This window comes from Perognathus longimembris, chromosome 3 (assembly GCF_023159225.1).
Source record: "Perognathus longimembris pacificus isolate PPM17 chromosome 3, ASM2315922v1, whole genome shotgun sequence".
NCBI lineage: Eukaryota > Metazoa > Chordata > Mammalia > Rodentia > Heteromyidae > Perognathus > Perognathus longimembris.
Window position 1 is genome coordinate 91,127,412 of NC_063163.1, and position 13,362 is coordinate 91,140,773.

Here is a 13,362-nt window from a genome sequence, read left to right on the forward strand (position 1 = left end):
CTGCCCTTCCCTGACATCTCAAGGTCTCCCAGAGAGGCCTAGCAGGCTGCTATGTCAAGCTGATAGTCTGGGGATGAGTGAGCACAGCTCTGGTTCTGAAGAACCAGAAACATCTCAACTAGGCAACAATGGAAGGGGATAAGATTGGCTCTAAGTGTTCAAGGAAGGGACCATTCCTGTCTCTGGACCTCAGTAGCCATGCTGTCTTTTCTCATCTGCGAGTAGGGAGCTACACGGTCTTCAAGGAGAGACTGAGCATGGTATATAAAACACCCACAGCCCCTGCCTGATGTCTGGCAGGAGGGGCATGGTGTCCAATGACTGCTCCAACATCACCGGGACATACCAGGCTGTCAAGGCCACCACCAAGAAGGTCCACAGCTCCCATCTGCACGGAGGAGGTGGCCAATGGCGGACCACTCACAGGTGGGCCGAGGTCCAGGTTGAGAAGGTCACCTAGCAGGTCACCCTGGGCAGGGATGACATCTGGCTGCTCTCCAGGAGGGGCTCCAGCGGGGGCTGTCTCAGGGCTCTCTGTGCTCTCACTCCTGCCAGACACGGGGAGGCGGGGGGGGGGGGGCGCGGAAGAGGGGGGGCAGAAGGTCAGTTGGTGGGTATGTTGGGGGCCCCAAAGAGGTCAGAGACCCTAGCATCTAAGATCTTTCCCAAAACAAACACTCAGTCTCCTGCTTGTTGTCCTACAGGGGGCCATCCACATAACTCTCTGCTTCCCCATCATAGCTGATCCATCTTTCAGGCTGTCTTCAGAATGAAAGGAGAGGCCATGCTAGAGAAAATTGGATGCCAGTACCCAGGCCAAACCAGCCATTTGGGAACCATAATGGATGTGGTGAGAACAGGGTTCTAGAACTGGACAGAACTGGACCTGAGTCTGGGCTCTGTCAACTGTGGGATTTTGGACTCCTCACTCAAACATTCCACACTCACAATCCTTATCTGCTAAACGGGAACATTTTCCCTCATTCACTGATAGGATCAAATGAGGATATCTGATGTGCAGCTAAGCAGCACCTGAAGGGTCAGAATCAGGCCTTAACAGAGGGTATCACATGAAGCTTAGCACCTGGCCACTGAACAGAGGGAGGGGTGCGTGGTACAGACCCACCAGCTGACTGTACTCACGAGGCAGTGCGGGGTGGCAGGCTCTTGTGCACCACACCCCGGCCGCCCTCCACAAAGGCACTTGGTGGCTTGTGGTAGACAGAGGCCAGTGTGCCAATATAGCAGATGAGCTCATCCAGCAGTGTGGGTTCAATGAGGTCCGTCTCCTCGGAGATGAGAGGCTTCTCGGCCAGCACCACCTCCTTGGCAGCCACTGGGTCCGTGGAGAGCAGGCGCCAGTAGATGTATCCACGATCTCGCAGATCCGGGTTGTCGGAGTCCTTGAGGGACAGGTGGAAAGCCTATGAAAGTCCTCTGCAAGAGGGGTAGATGCTTCCCCCACAACACCAGCTTCTAGGTGAGCTCACAGGACTGGCAGATGACAGCCATCCTGAGCATGGCCATGAGGCTGTCTCTATGCTGTTTAAACAGAAATATCCCAGCTCCCAACTCACTCTCCTTGTTTTTTTATTATAGACAGCCCACAGGCAGGCCATGCTCACTCCAGTCTCCGTTCCTAGCTGTCCTCTGTGTCTTCCCTCCCATAAGACTTCTGGTTCCCATGCCTTCTATTTACAGTCTGTTTCAACTTCACCCCTTGATACCCTTGGTTTAGATTTGTCTGCAACTCTGACTCCTGCAGATAGAGGTGTGAGGCTACTCTGAAGCCAAACCCCATAGATGCCACTCAGGGGCAAGACAAGTTCCTAGGCCAGAGTTCCCCCTGCTGGAGTGACGGGTCACCCACCTGAGTAGCCAAACTGAGGACCTGCTGCACAAGCTCCTGGGTCTCTGTGGGCTTCTTCAGGAAGAGCTTCACAATGGCTGTGAGCAGTTGCAGCTGGACCTGTAGAGAGATGGAGGGCAAGGTAGGGATGCTGCACATGGGGATCTGAAGTCTCTGGAAGCCCGGCACAGCTCCTACAGGTTTGGTGTTAACTATAGAATTCAGCCAAAGGAAGCAGGGCACAGGTGCTGCGGAGCAGCACAGTCCTTGCTAAGTTTACAGCTGCAAAAGGCAACACCAGTGGCTGGCATGCTTCTTCTTCCTTTCTTTTTTGGTGGTAGAGGGGCTTGAACTTAGGGCCTACGCTCTGTTCCTGAGCTTTTTTGCTCAAGGCTGGCACTCCAGCACTTTGAGCCACAGTTCCACTTCTGGTTTTCTGGTGGTTAATTGGAGATGTGTCTCATGGACTTTCCAGCCTGGGTTTGAACTGCAATCCTCAGATCTCAGACTCCTGAGTGGCCAGCATTACAGGCGTGAGCCACCAGCACCCAGCTTGGGTATGCTTTTTTTTTTTTGGCCAGTTCTGGGCCTTGGACTCAGGGCCTGAGCACCCTCCCTGGCTTCTTCCCGCTCAAGTCTAGCACTCTGCCACCTGAGCCACAGCGCCCCTTCTGGACATTTTCCATATATGTGGTGCTGGGGAATCAAACCGAGAGCTTCATGTGTAGGAGGCAAGCACTCTTGCCACTAGGCCATATTCCCAGCTCCTTGGGTATGCTTCTTAAAGGGACCATCTGTCAACAAGTGGCAATGGTGTCACTGAGGTCCAGGGACCAAGGTCACAGAGCCAGCCTGCCACAGAGGGTGAAAGGTGTCTCTGCCTGGTCCTCCCCCTCCTCCCCCTCAGTTCACATGTTGATCCTAGCCCAGCCCCCACACCTGCAGTGTCCTCCAATCTTTCATCACTTTCCTAGTTGTTGCAGTATGGTTAATTTAAAAGAGAAGAAAAGAATGCTGGTGTTGGTGGCTCACACTAGCTACCTAGGAGGTTACCTGAAGTTCAGAGCCAGACCAGGCAGACAAACCGTAAGACTTTTATCTCCAAGTAAATTGGTAAAAAGCCAGAACTGAAGTGTGGCTCAAGTGGTAGAGCAGCAGTCATGAGTGAAAAAGCTGTGTGCTCACATAAGACGGAGTTCAAGCCTCAGTACTGGCGTACAAAAAAAAAAAAAAAAAAGGATGAGAGGGAAACACATATATAGAGGATCAACATTATTCAGTCTATATCTGTGCATCTGCCTACTTGCTAAAACCTCCTTGTAGCCCTGGAGTCAACACTCATCTACACATTTAGGCAAAGTAGGGGACACTAGGACCCACCTGACAGACATACTCCAAGCAAGGTAGAGTGATACTCTACAGAACCCTGTTTTAGTTCTCATACTGTTAAAAAGCATCATTTTCAAAGTTCACTTTGTGTCATATTTTCCTTTTTCTTACTTTTTTTTAAGTTTTTGTTTTTGGTACCAGTCCAGGGCTTGCTAAGAACCTGGGCATAGTCCCTTAGCTTTTTCACTCAAGGATAGCACTCTAACACTTGAACCACAGCTCCACTTCCAGCTTTTTGGTGGCTAAGTGGAGATATGAGTCTCACAAGCCAGGCACTTGTGGCTCACTTCTGTAATCCTAACTACTTAGGAGGTTGAGATCTGAGGATCGTAGTTCAAAGCCAGCCCAGGCAGGAAAGTCCATGAGACTCTTATCTCCAATTAACCATCAGAAAACAGGAAGTGGCCCTGTAGCTCAAAGTGGTAGAGTGATATAGCCTTGAGCAAAAGAGCTCAGAGACAGCACCCAGGCCCAGAGTTCAAGCCTTACAACCAGCAGCAGCAGCAGCAGCAGCAACAACAACAACAATAAAACCTAAAACCCAAAACAACAACAAAAAACTATCATAAACTTTCCTGCCAAGGATGGCTTCAAACTGTGATCCTCAGATCCCAGCCTCCTGATTATCTAGGATTACAGGCATGATCCACTAAAGCCCAGCTTTTGCTTGAGTTTTTTTGTGATTTGTAAATGGTACCTAAGTGTAGTGCTTGCCTAGTGTTCGTAATCATACAAAGGCTGTGATTTTTGCCATTTAGAGCAAATCTGTGTGCTAGATAAACTTTGTCCAATATGTTACACTGCTGTTGGCCATGAGTTCAATGTTAAAGAAATACTATATTGGGGAGGGTACAGAACTTGAGGGAAAAAGGATAAAAAGTGTAGCAGTGTAGCTCACTGGACATGGATGAAAGTAAACTATACAAGTTGTGGGTGGAGATGGGAGGGAGAGACTGGGAGAGCGAGGGAACAGAAGACACTATACAAAAGGAAATGTACTCATTACCTGGCTCATGTAATTGTAATCCTTCTGTACATCACCTCTATAATAACAATAAAGTAAATTAATTTTAAAAAATCATTATGTTAAAAAAGAAGAGCCTGGCACTGGTGGCTCACATCTGTAATCTTAACTACTGGAGAGGCTGAGATCTGAGGACTGTGGTTCAAAGCCAGCCTGGGCAGGAAAGTCCATGAGACTCTTATCTCCAATTAACCACCAGAAAACCAGAAGTGGATCTATAGCTCAAACTGGTAGAACACAAGCCTTAAGCAGAAAAGCTCAGTGACAGTGCTCAGTCTTTGAATTCAAGCCCCATGACCAACTAAAAAAAGCAAAAAAGTCACTATGTAGTAAATAAGGATTCTTTAAAAACAAACATATACACAACAAGATTATGCATCAATCGTTTGATAAAAATGTTGCATATAGCCACTTGCAAGCACCTAACCTAATTGCCCCTGGAAGCAATAGTTGAGTCCTAAATCAGTATTGGTGGTAACTACAGAACACAGGTACCATGGATAATAAGATCAACTTCATGCGAACCCACATGAAATGTCTATTGCTGGTGTAGAAAGTCTGAATATCCTCATCAAGGAATTAATGACTCTGGGAGGAAAAGTGGCCAAGAAAGTATTACCAGGGTGATTTTCTACTATATATCTTTCTGTAACTTTTCAATTCTGCACCAGGGGGCTGGGGATATGGCCTAGTGGCAAGAGCACTTGCCTCGTATACATGAAGCCCTCGGTTCGATTCCCCAGCACCACATATACAGAAAATGGCCAGAAGTGGTGCTGCGGCTCAAGTGGCAGAGTGCTAGCCTTGAGCAAAAAGAAGCCAGGGAGGGTGCTCAGGCCCTGAGTCCAAGGCCCAGGACTGGCAAAAAAAAAAAAAAAAAAAAATCTGCATCAGGCCCATGTGTCATCTATTCAAATATAAGTATGTTATTACAACAGAACTAGAAAATGTGGGCCATCTTTCATGCCCAAGGCAGTTTGGGGTGGTGTACTGATGGGGCACCCACATCACCCTCCATCCACAAAGCACCGTGGTAAGGGGAGCTGGCTTCAGGTCAGCATGAGCCACAGAGGCTGGGCTGCCAGTCAGGACTCATGCCAGAGGCTCACCTGAGTGCCCTCTCACCTGGGTGCTCTCATCATGGAAGCCCTCCAGGAAGCTCTCCAGAAGCTCGTCTGCATTGTCAATTCGCTCTGCGTACTCGCCCACAATCCAGATCATGGCAGCCCGGGCCTCAGGCTCGTCCAGAGAGTCCAGGTTCTCACACAACGTGGCGATCACACTCTCATACCTGGGAGAGCAGGCATGGGCAACAAGTGAACCACAGGGAAGCCCCAGCAACTGGGTGTGGGGTGGGGCAGGGGAGGGCTTCAAGGGTGAAACCAGGCCACTGAACAGCAAGCCTCTAAGAGGTAATGAGGACAGGAGACATAAGTTTTAGCTGCCATAGCTTAACTCTTTTGTCTGTTTGCTTGTTAGTTGGAGGCAAGGTTTTGCTACGTAGGACTTCAGCCTCAGACTCTGAGATTCACCTATCTCAGCCTCCTGAGTGCTAGGCTCACAGGTGTGTTCTATTATGTTCATATTTTGGTCTGGGAAGCAGAGGAGGTCCAGCTCAGGGAAAGAAGAAAAGTGATGGGTTTCTTCTGAGAATGCTGTCTATGGCAGCAAAGGAGGGAAGCCATCTCTCTCCAAGCTGAACCAGTTTACCTTCTCACCACGAGGGCTGGGAACCTACTTGTTGGGGTACTTGCGGAAGATATCCTTAATGACGACAATGGCTTCCTGGACCACATAGTTGACCTTGGTCTGGATGAGATCAAGCAGTGTGCTCACACAGCGCTCTGCAGACTGCTGCATGGGAAGAGGAGAAGGGTATGGGGAAATAGTTCCTGTACTGGGTTTCCAGTATAGCCACTTAGAAGAGACTACACCAAGCTGCCCACATCATTCCCTTGCCTACCCTCCTCAGCACAGTGTGAGAAGAGAACAGTCTCCCCCATAGTGGGAAGGTGAGGAACAAGTGCCATATGATAGCCCTGGGTGGTGGAAACACGGGGATGGAAAGAGACTGTGGAGAAGCCAGAGGCTGGGCTCCTGAGTGGGAGGGCCTCCAGGCCTAGGGTAGTATCCACTTCAGCCAGCCCAACCTCTCTTGCTATTTCATAAATTGGAGTCCTGCAACCCAAAACACCAAGTCTCTGCTAGGCCCTCCCCTTCCGCCCTTATCCCCACACACTAGTGGCCCAGTAGGGAGCCATGATGAGTACCAAGGAGAAAATGCTTCAAGGGTCTGAGTTGTCCTAGGCCAATTTAAGGAGAGCCCAGGTCAGTGATCAAAAAACCTCTCCTTAGGCAAGGAGGAGATGAAGTGCCAGGACACAGGGTCTAGGGTGGCCTAAGGAGCTTGTGAAAGAGGCCTGTGGCAGTAAACTGAGATACTTGCACAAGTGCCCAAATGGTCAGGCCCACTGGCTGGGGACTGCTCCATCATCTTAGAGAATGATGCAACACCTTGACCCATGAGGGTTAATTTCATCTGAGTCTTCAGAGTGTGAAAGTGCCTGCCAAGTCTCTTCAATAGGCACAACCTGTTGGCAACCCTGGTCTTCCAGGATCACACACAGCTGATAGGTTCTGCTAGGATCACATTGGTTTCCTGGCTGCAGTTTCCCCCCTCCCCCAGCCGAAGGGACAATCCCAGAGCCTTCTTACCTCCACCTTGATGGCACAGCGGCCAATGGCACGCACAGCTTTCCGTACAAAATCCACATCCACTTCTGTTGCATATTCTTTGAGCTCTGCCAACACCTACAGTCCAAACAAAAGGTTTGGTGGGATCTGACAGGAAAACCTACTGGAACACTCCTGGACAGTGGGCATGTAGTGTCAGAACTACTTCCTGTTCAAGATGGAAGGCTAAGAGCAGGGACAGAGATGACAGATGTCCCAACAGGAAGTTATTCCGAAAAAGAAGCAGGGAACAACTAACTGGCAGGGCTGGACATCCCCTTACCCCACATTTGTTATTAAGCATTAATTAGTTGTTTTCATTTTGACATGTGTGCATACAATGCATGTTGGTCAGAATTACCTACTCTGGACACTCTTGTTTTACACTGATCTAGCTAACATACAACTACTACTTCTTCTCTCTCTCTCTCTCTTTTTTTGGCCAGTCCTGGGCCTTGGACTCAGGGCCTGAGCACTGTCCCTGGCTTCTTCCCGCTCAAGGCTAGCACTCTGCCACCTGAGCCACAGCAGCCCTTCTGGCCGTTTTCCATATATGTGGTGCTGGGGAATCGAACCAAGACACTCTCTCTCTCTCTCTGAGGAATTGAACCCAGGGCTTCATGCATGCTAGGCAAGCACTCTACCACTAAGCAACATTCCGAGCCCCCAAATACTATTCTATATGTAGAGTTAGGAATTGAACACAGGGTCTTGTGCATGTTAAACCAGTACTCTATCACTGAGCTGTATTCTCAAGCCCAACTACTACCTTTTAATGATAGGTAATAAGGAGTCCTTTTTTTTTTTGCCAGTCCTGAAGCTTGAACTTAAGGACTGGGCACTGTCCCTGAGCTTCTTTTTGCTCAGAGCTAGCACTCTACCACTTGAGCCATCATGCCACTTCTTGCTTTTTCTGTTTATGTGGTAGCAAGAAATCAAACCCAGGGCTTCTTCATACATGCTAGGTACTCTACCACTAAGCCACATTCCCAGCCAGAAGTACTTTTTTTTTTTTTTTAAAGAGGACTTTGCTGATTAGGCTAAATTGGAACTCATGGGCTCAAATTATCTTTCTGGCTCAGCTTCTCAACTAGTTGGGACTACAAGCATGTACCATCATGCTCAGCTTGAGAAGGTTCCACCAGATTATTTTCCTTGCTTACAAAGTCTTGGGCCCCGTGCTAAACTCTCCATGAGATGAACTGTTAGTGGTAAGCATGATGAACCAATGCAGACACCACAGCCAGTGGGTGATGGCATGGTCAGACACTCAAGCTCATGCCTGGACCACCACTCTCTCACCTGGGCAATGTTGGCTTGGGAGGCCAGGCGGATCATGATGTCCAGCTTCTCCAGCTTCACATAGATGGGGTCATTGTACTTCACAAAGAAGACCTTCATCTCGTGCTTCAGAATCTCAGGCCTGGTGGCAGGGCAGTATGCCCAGAAAGCATAAGCAAGGCACAGGCCTGTGAGAAAACCCTTTCACTTTGCTGAGGACATTGCTGAGGTCTGGAGTGGAGCCCCAAGTCCAGGGAGGTAGAACCATTGTTGAGCTACACATGCCCAGTGGAGGCTCTGCCTGGTTATTACAAGTGTGACCATATCTTGGGCAGAGAAGAGGCAAGACAGTTCACGATCAAGGGCAGTAAGCAGCAGGTAAGGGCTCCAACCTCAGCCTGTTTCCTAACCTATGAAACACTAATGACACAAGCAAAAACGCTTTACCCCATAGGCCTGAATCTGCTAGGTCTTAGAAAGGCCTGACGTGTCAGAGTCTGGATCTTAGGAGTGTTTGTCCTCTGGTCCCTAAACAATCAAGGTGGCTACTTGCACAAACAATACTGCTTTCCCTCTGGGAATCTGAAAATCTGGTGGGTGTTCCCGATGAAAACCTTCAATGCTGAGTCTCAATTAGGCTCCTGTGGGCAGAAGCATTCCACACGTGTTGCTACACTCTGTTGCTAGGGGAGGAGTGTGATCGGTTCTCCCTTCCCCCAAAGAGAGGGAGGCCTATGAAGACACCTCTTTCTACATTGCTCTCCTAAATCTCCGTCATGAGAATTACATGCTGAGACCTGCCAGTGAATCTCTGGCTTGTGGGTGGTCTTGGGGGCTCCACCAAGACACCCACACAACAGGCCATTTATGAGAGTGTGACAAAGCACCTAAAATGGTGGACCCATATGTGTCAAGAGGAGGAGCTCCAGGCTGAGCTGTCCAGAGCATTTAGCATACTGCACCTTCTCAAGGGCCTGCCCTGCTGCCCTCCAATGCACACACTGTTCTAAGACAAGGAGACTCAGAGGGGTTATGAAGCTTCTGGTGGTCACACACTAATAAAAGAAGCACAGTGAGTCATCACCCCAACTTCCACTCCCATGCCCTTCCAGAAGAGAAACCAGTAACATAAAAAATCAAAAGTAAAATGCGGGCGCTGGTGGCTCATGTCTGTATTCCTAGCTATTCAGGAGGCTGAGATCTGAGGATCATGGTTTGAAGCCAGCCTGGGCAGGAAAATCCATGAAACATATTTAGTTAACTATCAAAAAGCTGGAAATGGAGCTGTGGTTCAAGTGGTATAGCACTAGCCTTGAGCAAAAAAAGCCCAGGGACAGTGCCCAGGCCCTGAGTTCAAGCCCTAGGAACAGCACAAGCAGCAGCAGCAACAACAAAGGGAAAATATAAAACATTTTTCTCTCCTTAGGAAAGCTGCAAGGAGGACCTGGCCACACCAGCAGGCTTTGAGGTGCTTCAGGGAGGAGGCAAGACCCCAAGGTGGACAGCAAGAGAATGACTTTTGCAATCAGAATGTAGCGGAGGCTGCCCAATCACTTGTCAGGCCTGGCCCAGGTCATGCCTGGGTGACATGGACAACTTCTTAAGAGATTACCATGTTAAGTACAGCTGATCTGGATCTGCAAGTCCCTCCACTCTTAACAAATCTAGTTACTCAAGGGCAATGGTGTGTAGACCCAACTGCCAATGTAAAGCCTGTCTCTTCTTTGTTAGGCTCTTAGAATGCTTCCTTGTATTAACCTATGACAGTTACAAATGTCGCAGTTCAAGAACCAGATATTGGACTGGGAATGCGGCCTAGTGGCAAGAGTGCTTGCCTCGTATACATGAAGCCCTAGGTTCGATTCCCCAGCACCACATATATAGAAAATGGCCAGAGGTGGCACTGTGGCTCAAGTGGCAGAATGCTAGCCTTGAGCAAAAAAGAAGCTAGGGACAGTGCTCAGGCCCTGAGTCCAAGGCCCAGGACTGGCAAAAACAAACAAACAAACAAAAAAACCCAAACAGATATTATGACAAAAAGGCATGCCACTTCCAGCAGATGGCCTGTATACAAGGCCCCTATCTGCTCCTACCAGTGGGGCCCGCTACTGCCAAGTCCTGACTATTGAATGAGCCACTGACCAAAAGGCTGGGAGTGCCCCTTGGGAGGCCGATACCATCAGGCAGCAGGACTCATTTAGATCCGCCTCAAGGGAAGGAGGATCATTCCCAAGAAGCATCAGCTCCACTGTGCCCTGGCACCGGGTCCCCTCCCTGGTGCCTTGAAGTCACCTCCTGGGAGGAAGGAGTGGGCTGGATGGTATTCTTCTCACTCTGCTTTATACCTCCCCCAGATCTTGAGGTCAATGCCAAGTCCAAGGGTTCCTCACCATCTCAGAGGCCTCCAATCTCAGGGACTACTGCTGTGGACTCTAACCCCAAGGAATATGCACACATTCTGAGTAGCCCCATGCTCACCTTTACCTGCTCTCCCGGGCTAAGCCAGAGCTTCTCAACCTTGATACTGCCAACCCTTAGAGCCAGTTACCTGTTATGGGGGACTAACTAGTACTAAGCTAGTACTAGACTAACTAGTAGAAGGCTAAGCAGTGTCTTTAATCACTAGAGACCAATAGCCGACTCCAGCTGTGACAACTGAAAATGTCTCCAGATACTGCCAAATGTACGGGAGGGGCAAAGGTGGCCTGGGTGAGAGCCTTCGGCTAAAGCATTCTTTAGACTTCCTGCATGCTGACAGGTCATTTCCCCTTGGCCCCTGTTGCCAGTGTGGGACCTGGGTGGTGGTCTCCGTACCTCTTCTGCACAATGAGGTTGATGTTTCGCAGGGCCACGTACTGCAGCTCTGGCTCCGCTGACAGCAGAGTGACGAGGGGTGGGGCCAGTTTCTTGAGCAGAGTGCTGTAGTAGTCCAGGTCCTTGGACAACATCTCCATGAACTTCATCAGCACTTTCACAGCGGACAGCACCACAGCAGAGTTGGCATGGGAGAGTCTAGGTGTGACCCGCTCACAGATACTGGGGTCCAGATGTTCCAGTGAGAAAGACAAGGGGAAACATCCTGTTTTTACTTATCAAAATACTGTGTCTTCTGTGGAAGGAAGATCTAGATTCTGGGTCTGCGGTGTCCTATTGACCCCACACACAGGCTCAATAATTCTGAGCCTTGGTTTCCTCATGTATAAAGTGGAGAGGCTGATGCCTATTCCCAGGGCTGCTAGAGGCTTATGTGAGACAACACATGTAAAGAATGAGCAAAGTGCTGGCACACAGTCCTTCCACCTGTCAGCTGCTTCTCTCCCCCCACTGTCAGGCAGGATTTCATGTGTCTACCTGGTGACCCACAATTCTCCCTTGCTTCTGTAACAGTCTCATCATCTCTAAGATGGCAGATGAAGATGGGTCAGAGACGCAGGCAGACAGTGAAAACTCCATCAACAACGGCTCTGATGCTACCCAGCTCCTGATTCGGCCCTGGTGCCCCTGGGTTGGCAAGCAAGGGTGACCTGCTCACCTCTGGGCCTCACGGTCATCTTTGGGTGTGTAGTTGGCCAGGCAGTCTAGGATGAAGATCTGACCCCACTCGGTGCACTCGTTCAGGGCTGTCAGCAGCTTGTTGATGGACTGCGGGTTCAGGTCAAGCAGGTTGCTACTGGGGTGAGATTCAGCAATCTCCGAGAGGGCAGCCACTGCATTTGCCACTACCTGGTAGGGAGTGTGGAAGGGTCAGAGGCTGGGGTACAGCACAGGCAGGGGCAGGGAGGTAATGACACTGGGTCATCAAAGGAAGGACATCTTGAGAGGAACATGATCTGATAGGCAGGATGTGGAGATTCAAGGAGGACTACTCCAAGCACTTACCCTGCTGACTCCTGAGCAAAGTGGAACTAAAACAAGGACAGCTGCCATTGAAAAGAAATAAGGCAAAGCCAGGTGTGGTGCATACTTATGATCACAGCTACTTGAGATATGGAGAGACGAGGATCATGTTTCAAATCCAGCTGTGTGTGTGTGTGTGTGTGTGTGTGTGTGTGTGTGTGTGTGTGTGTGTGTGTGTGTGTGTGTGTGTGTGTGTGTGTGTGTGTGTGTGTGTGTGTGTGTGTGTGTGTGTGTGTGTGTGTGTGTGTGTGTGTGTGTGTGTGTGTGTGTGTGTGTGTGTGTGTGTGTGTGTGTGTGTGTGTGTGTGTGTGTGTGTGTGTGTGTGTGTGTGTGTGTGTGTGTGTGTGTGTGTGTACTGGGGCTTGAATCCAGGGCCTGAGCACTGTCCCTTAGCTTTTTTACTCAAGGCTGGTGCTTTACCACTTGAGCCACAGCTTTACTTTTGGCTTTTTGTTAAGTGGAGATAACAGTCTCACAGACTTTACTGCCTGAGATAGCTCTAAATCATAATCCTAAAATCTCAGGATTATAGGCATGAGGCACTAGTGCCCTGCTTCAGTTAGGGCAGTTGTGGGGCTTGAACTCAGGGCCTGGGAACTGTCCCTGAGCTTTTGCTCAAGGTTAGTGCTCTACCACTTAGAACCACAGCTCCCCTTCTGGTTTTCTGGTGGTTAACTGGAGATAAGGGCCTCCTGGCCTTTTCTGCCTGGTCTGGCTTCTTTGTTTTGTTTTTTTTCTGCCAATCCTGGGGCTTGAACTCAGGGCCTGAGCAATGCCCCTGGCTTCTTTTTGCTCAATGCTAGCACTCTACCCCTTGAGCCACAGCACCACTTCCAACTTTTTCTATATATGTGGTGCTGAGGAATCAAACCCAGGGCTTCATATATATGAGGTGAGCACTTTACCACTAGGCCATATTCCCAGCCCCTGGGCTGGCTTCTTGAGATCCTCAGATCTTAGCCTGAGTAGCTAGGATTATAGGCATGAGCCACCAATGCCCAGCCTCTGGGAAAGTTTGTTTTCCTTTTTTTAGCCAGTCCTGGGGCTTGAACTCAGGGCCTGGGCACTGTCCCTGAGCTTCTTTTGCTCAAGGCTAGCACTCTATTGAGCCACAGTTCTACTTCCAGCTTTTTCTGTTTATGTGGTACTAAGGAATCGAACCCAGGGCTTCATGAATGCTAGGCAAGCA

The 13,362-nt window shown here is 49.5% G+C and overlaps 1 protein-coding gene across 5 annotated transcripts in view; it reads right to left on the reverse strand.

Annotated features, from left to right (window-relative positions):
* The window catches only part of Ap1b1 (adaptor related protein complex 1 subunit beta 1), a 53,812-nt gene that overhangs the window by 9,599 nt on the left and 30,851 nt on the right, over positions 1–13,362 (reverse strand). For all 5 annotated transcript variants that reach the window (XM_048343253.1, XM_048343249.1, XM_048343251.1 and 2 more), the window contains exons 6-14: positions 11,809–11,999; positions 11,091–11,312; positions 8,298–8,418; positions 6,978–7,073; positions 6,001–6,116; positions 5,388–5,553; positions 1,871–1,969; positions 1,144–1,403; positions 347–548 (exon numbers count right to left, since the gene is read on the reverse strand). In XM_048343253.1, the coding sequence (XP_048199210.1) occupies positions 347–548; positions 1,144–1,403; positions 1,871–1,969; positions 5,388–5,553; positions 6,001–6,116; positions 6,978–7,073; positions 8,298–8,418; positions 11,091–11,312; positions 11,809–11,999 (1,473 nt within the window). The remainder of the gene's footprint in view (positions 1–346; positions 549–1,143; positions 1,404–1,870; positions 1,970–5,387; positions 5,554–6,000; positions 6,117–6,977; positions 7,074–8,297; positions 8,419–11,090; positions 11,313–11,808; positions 12,000–13,362) is intronic.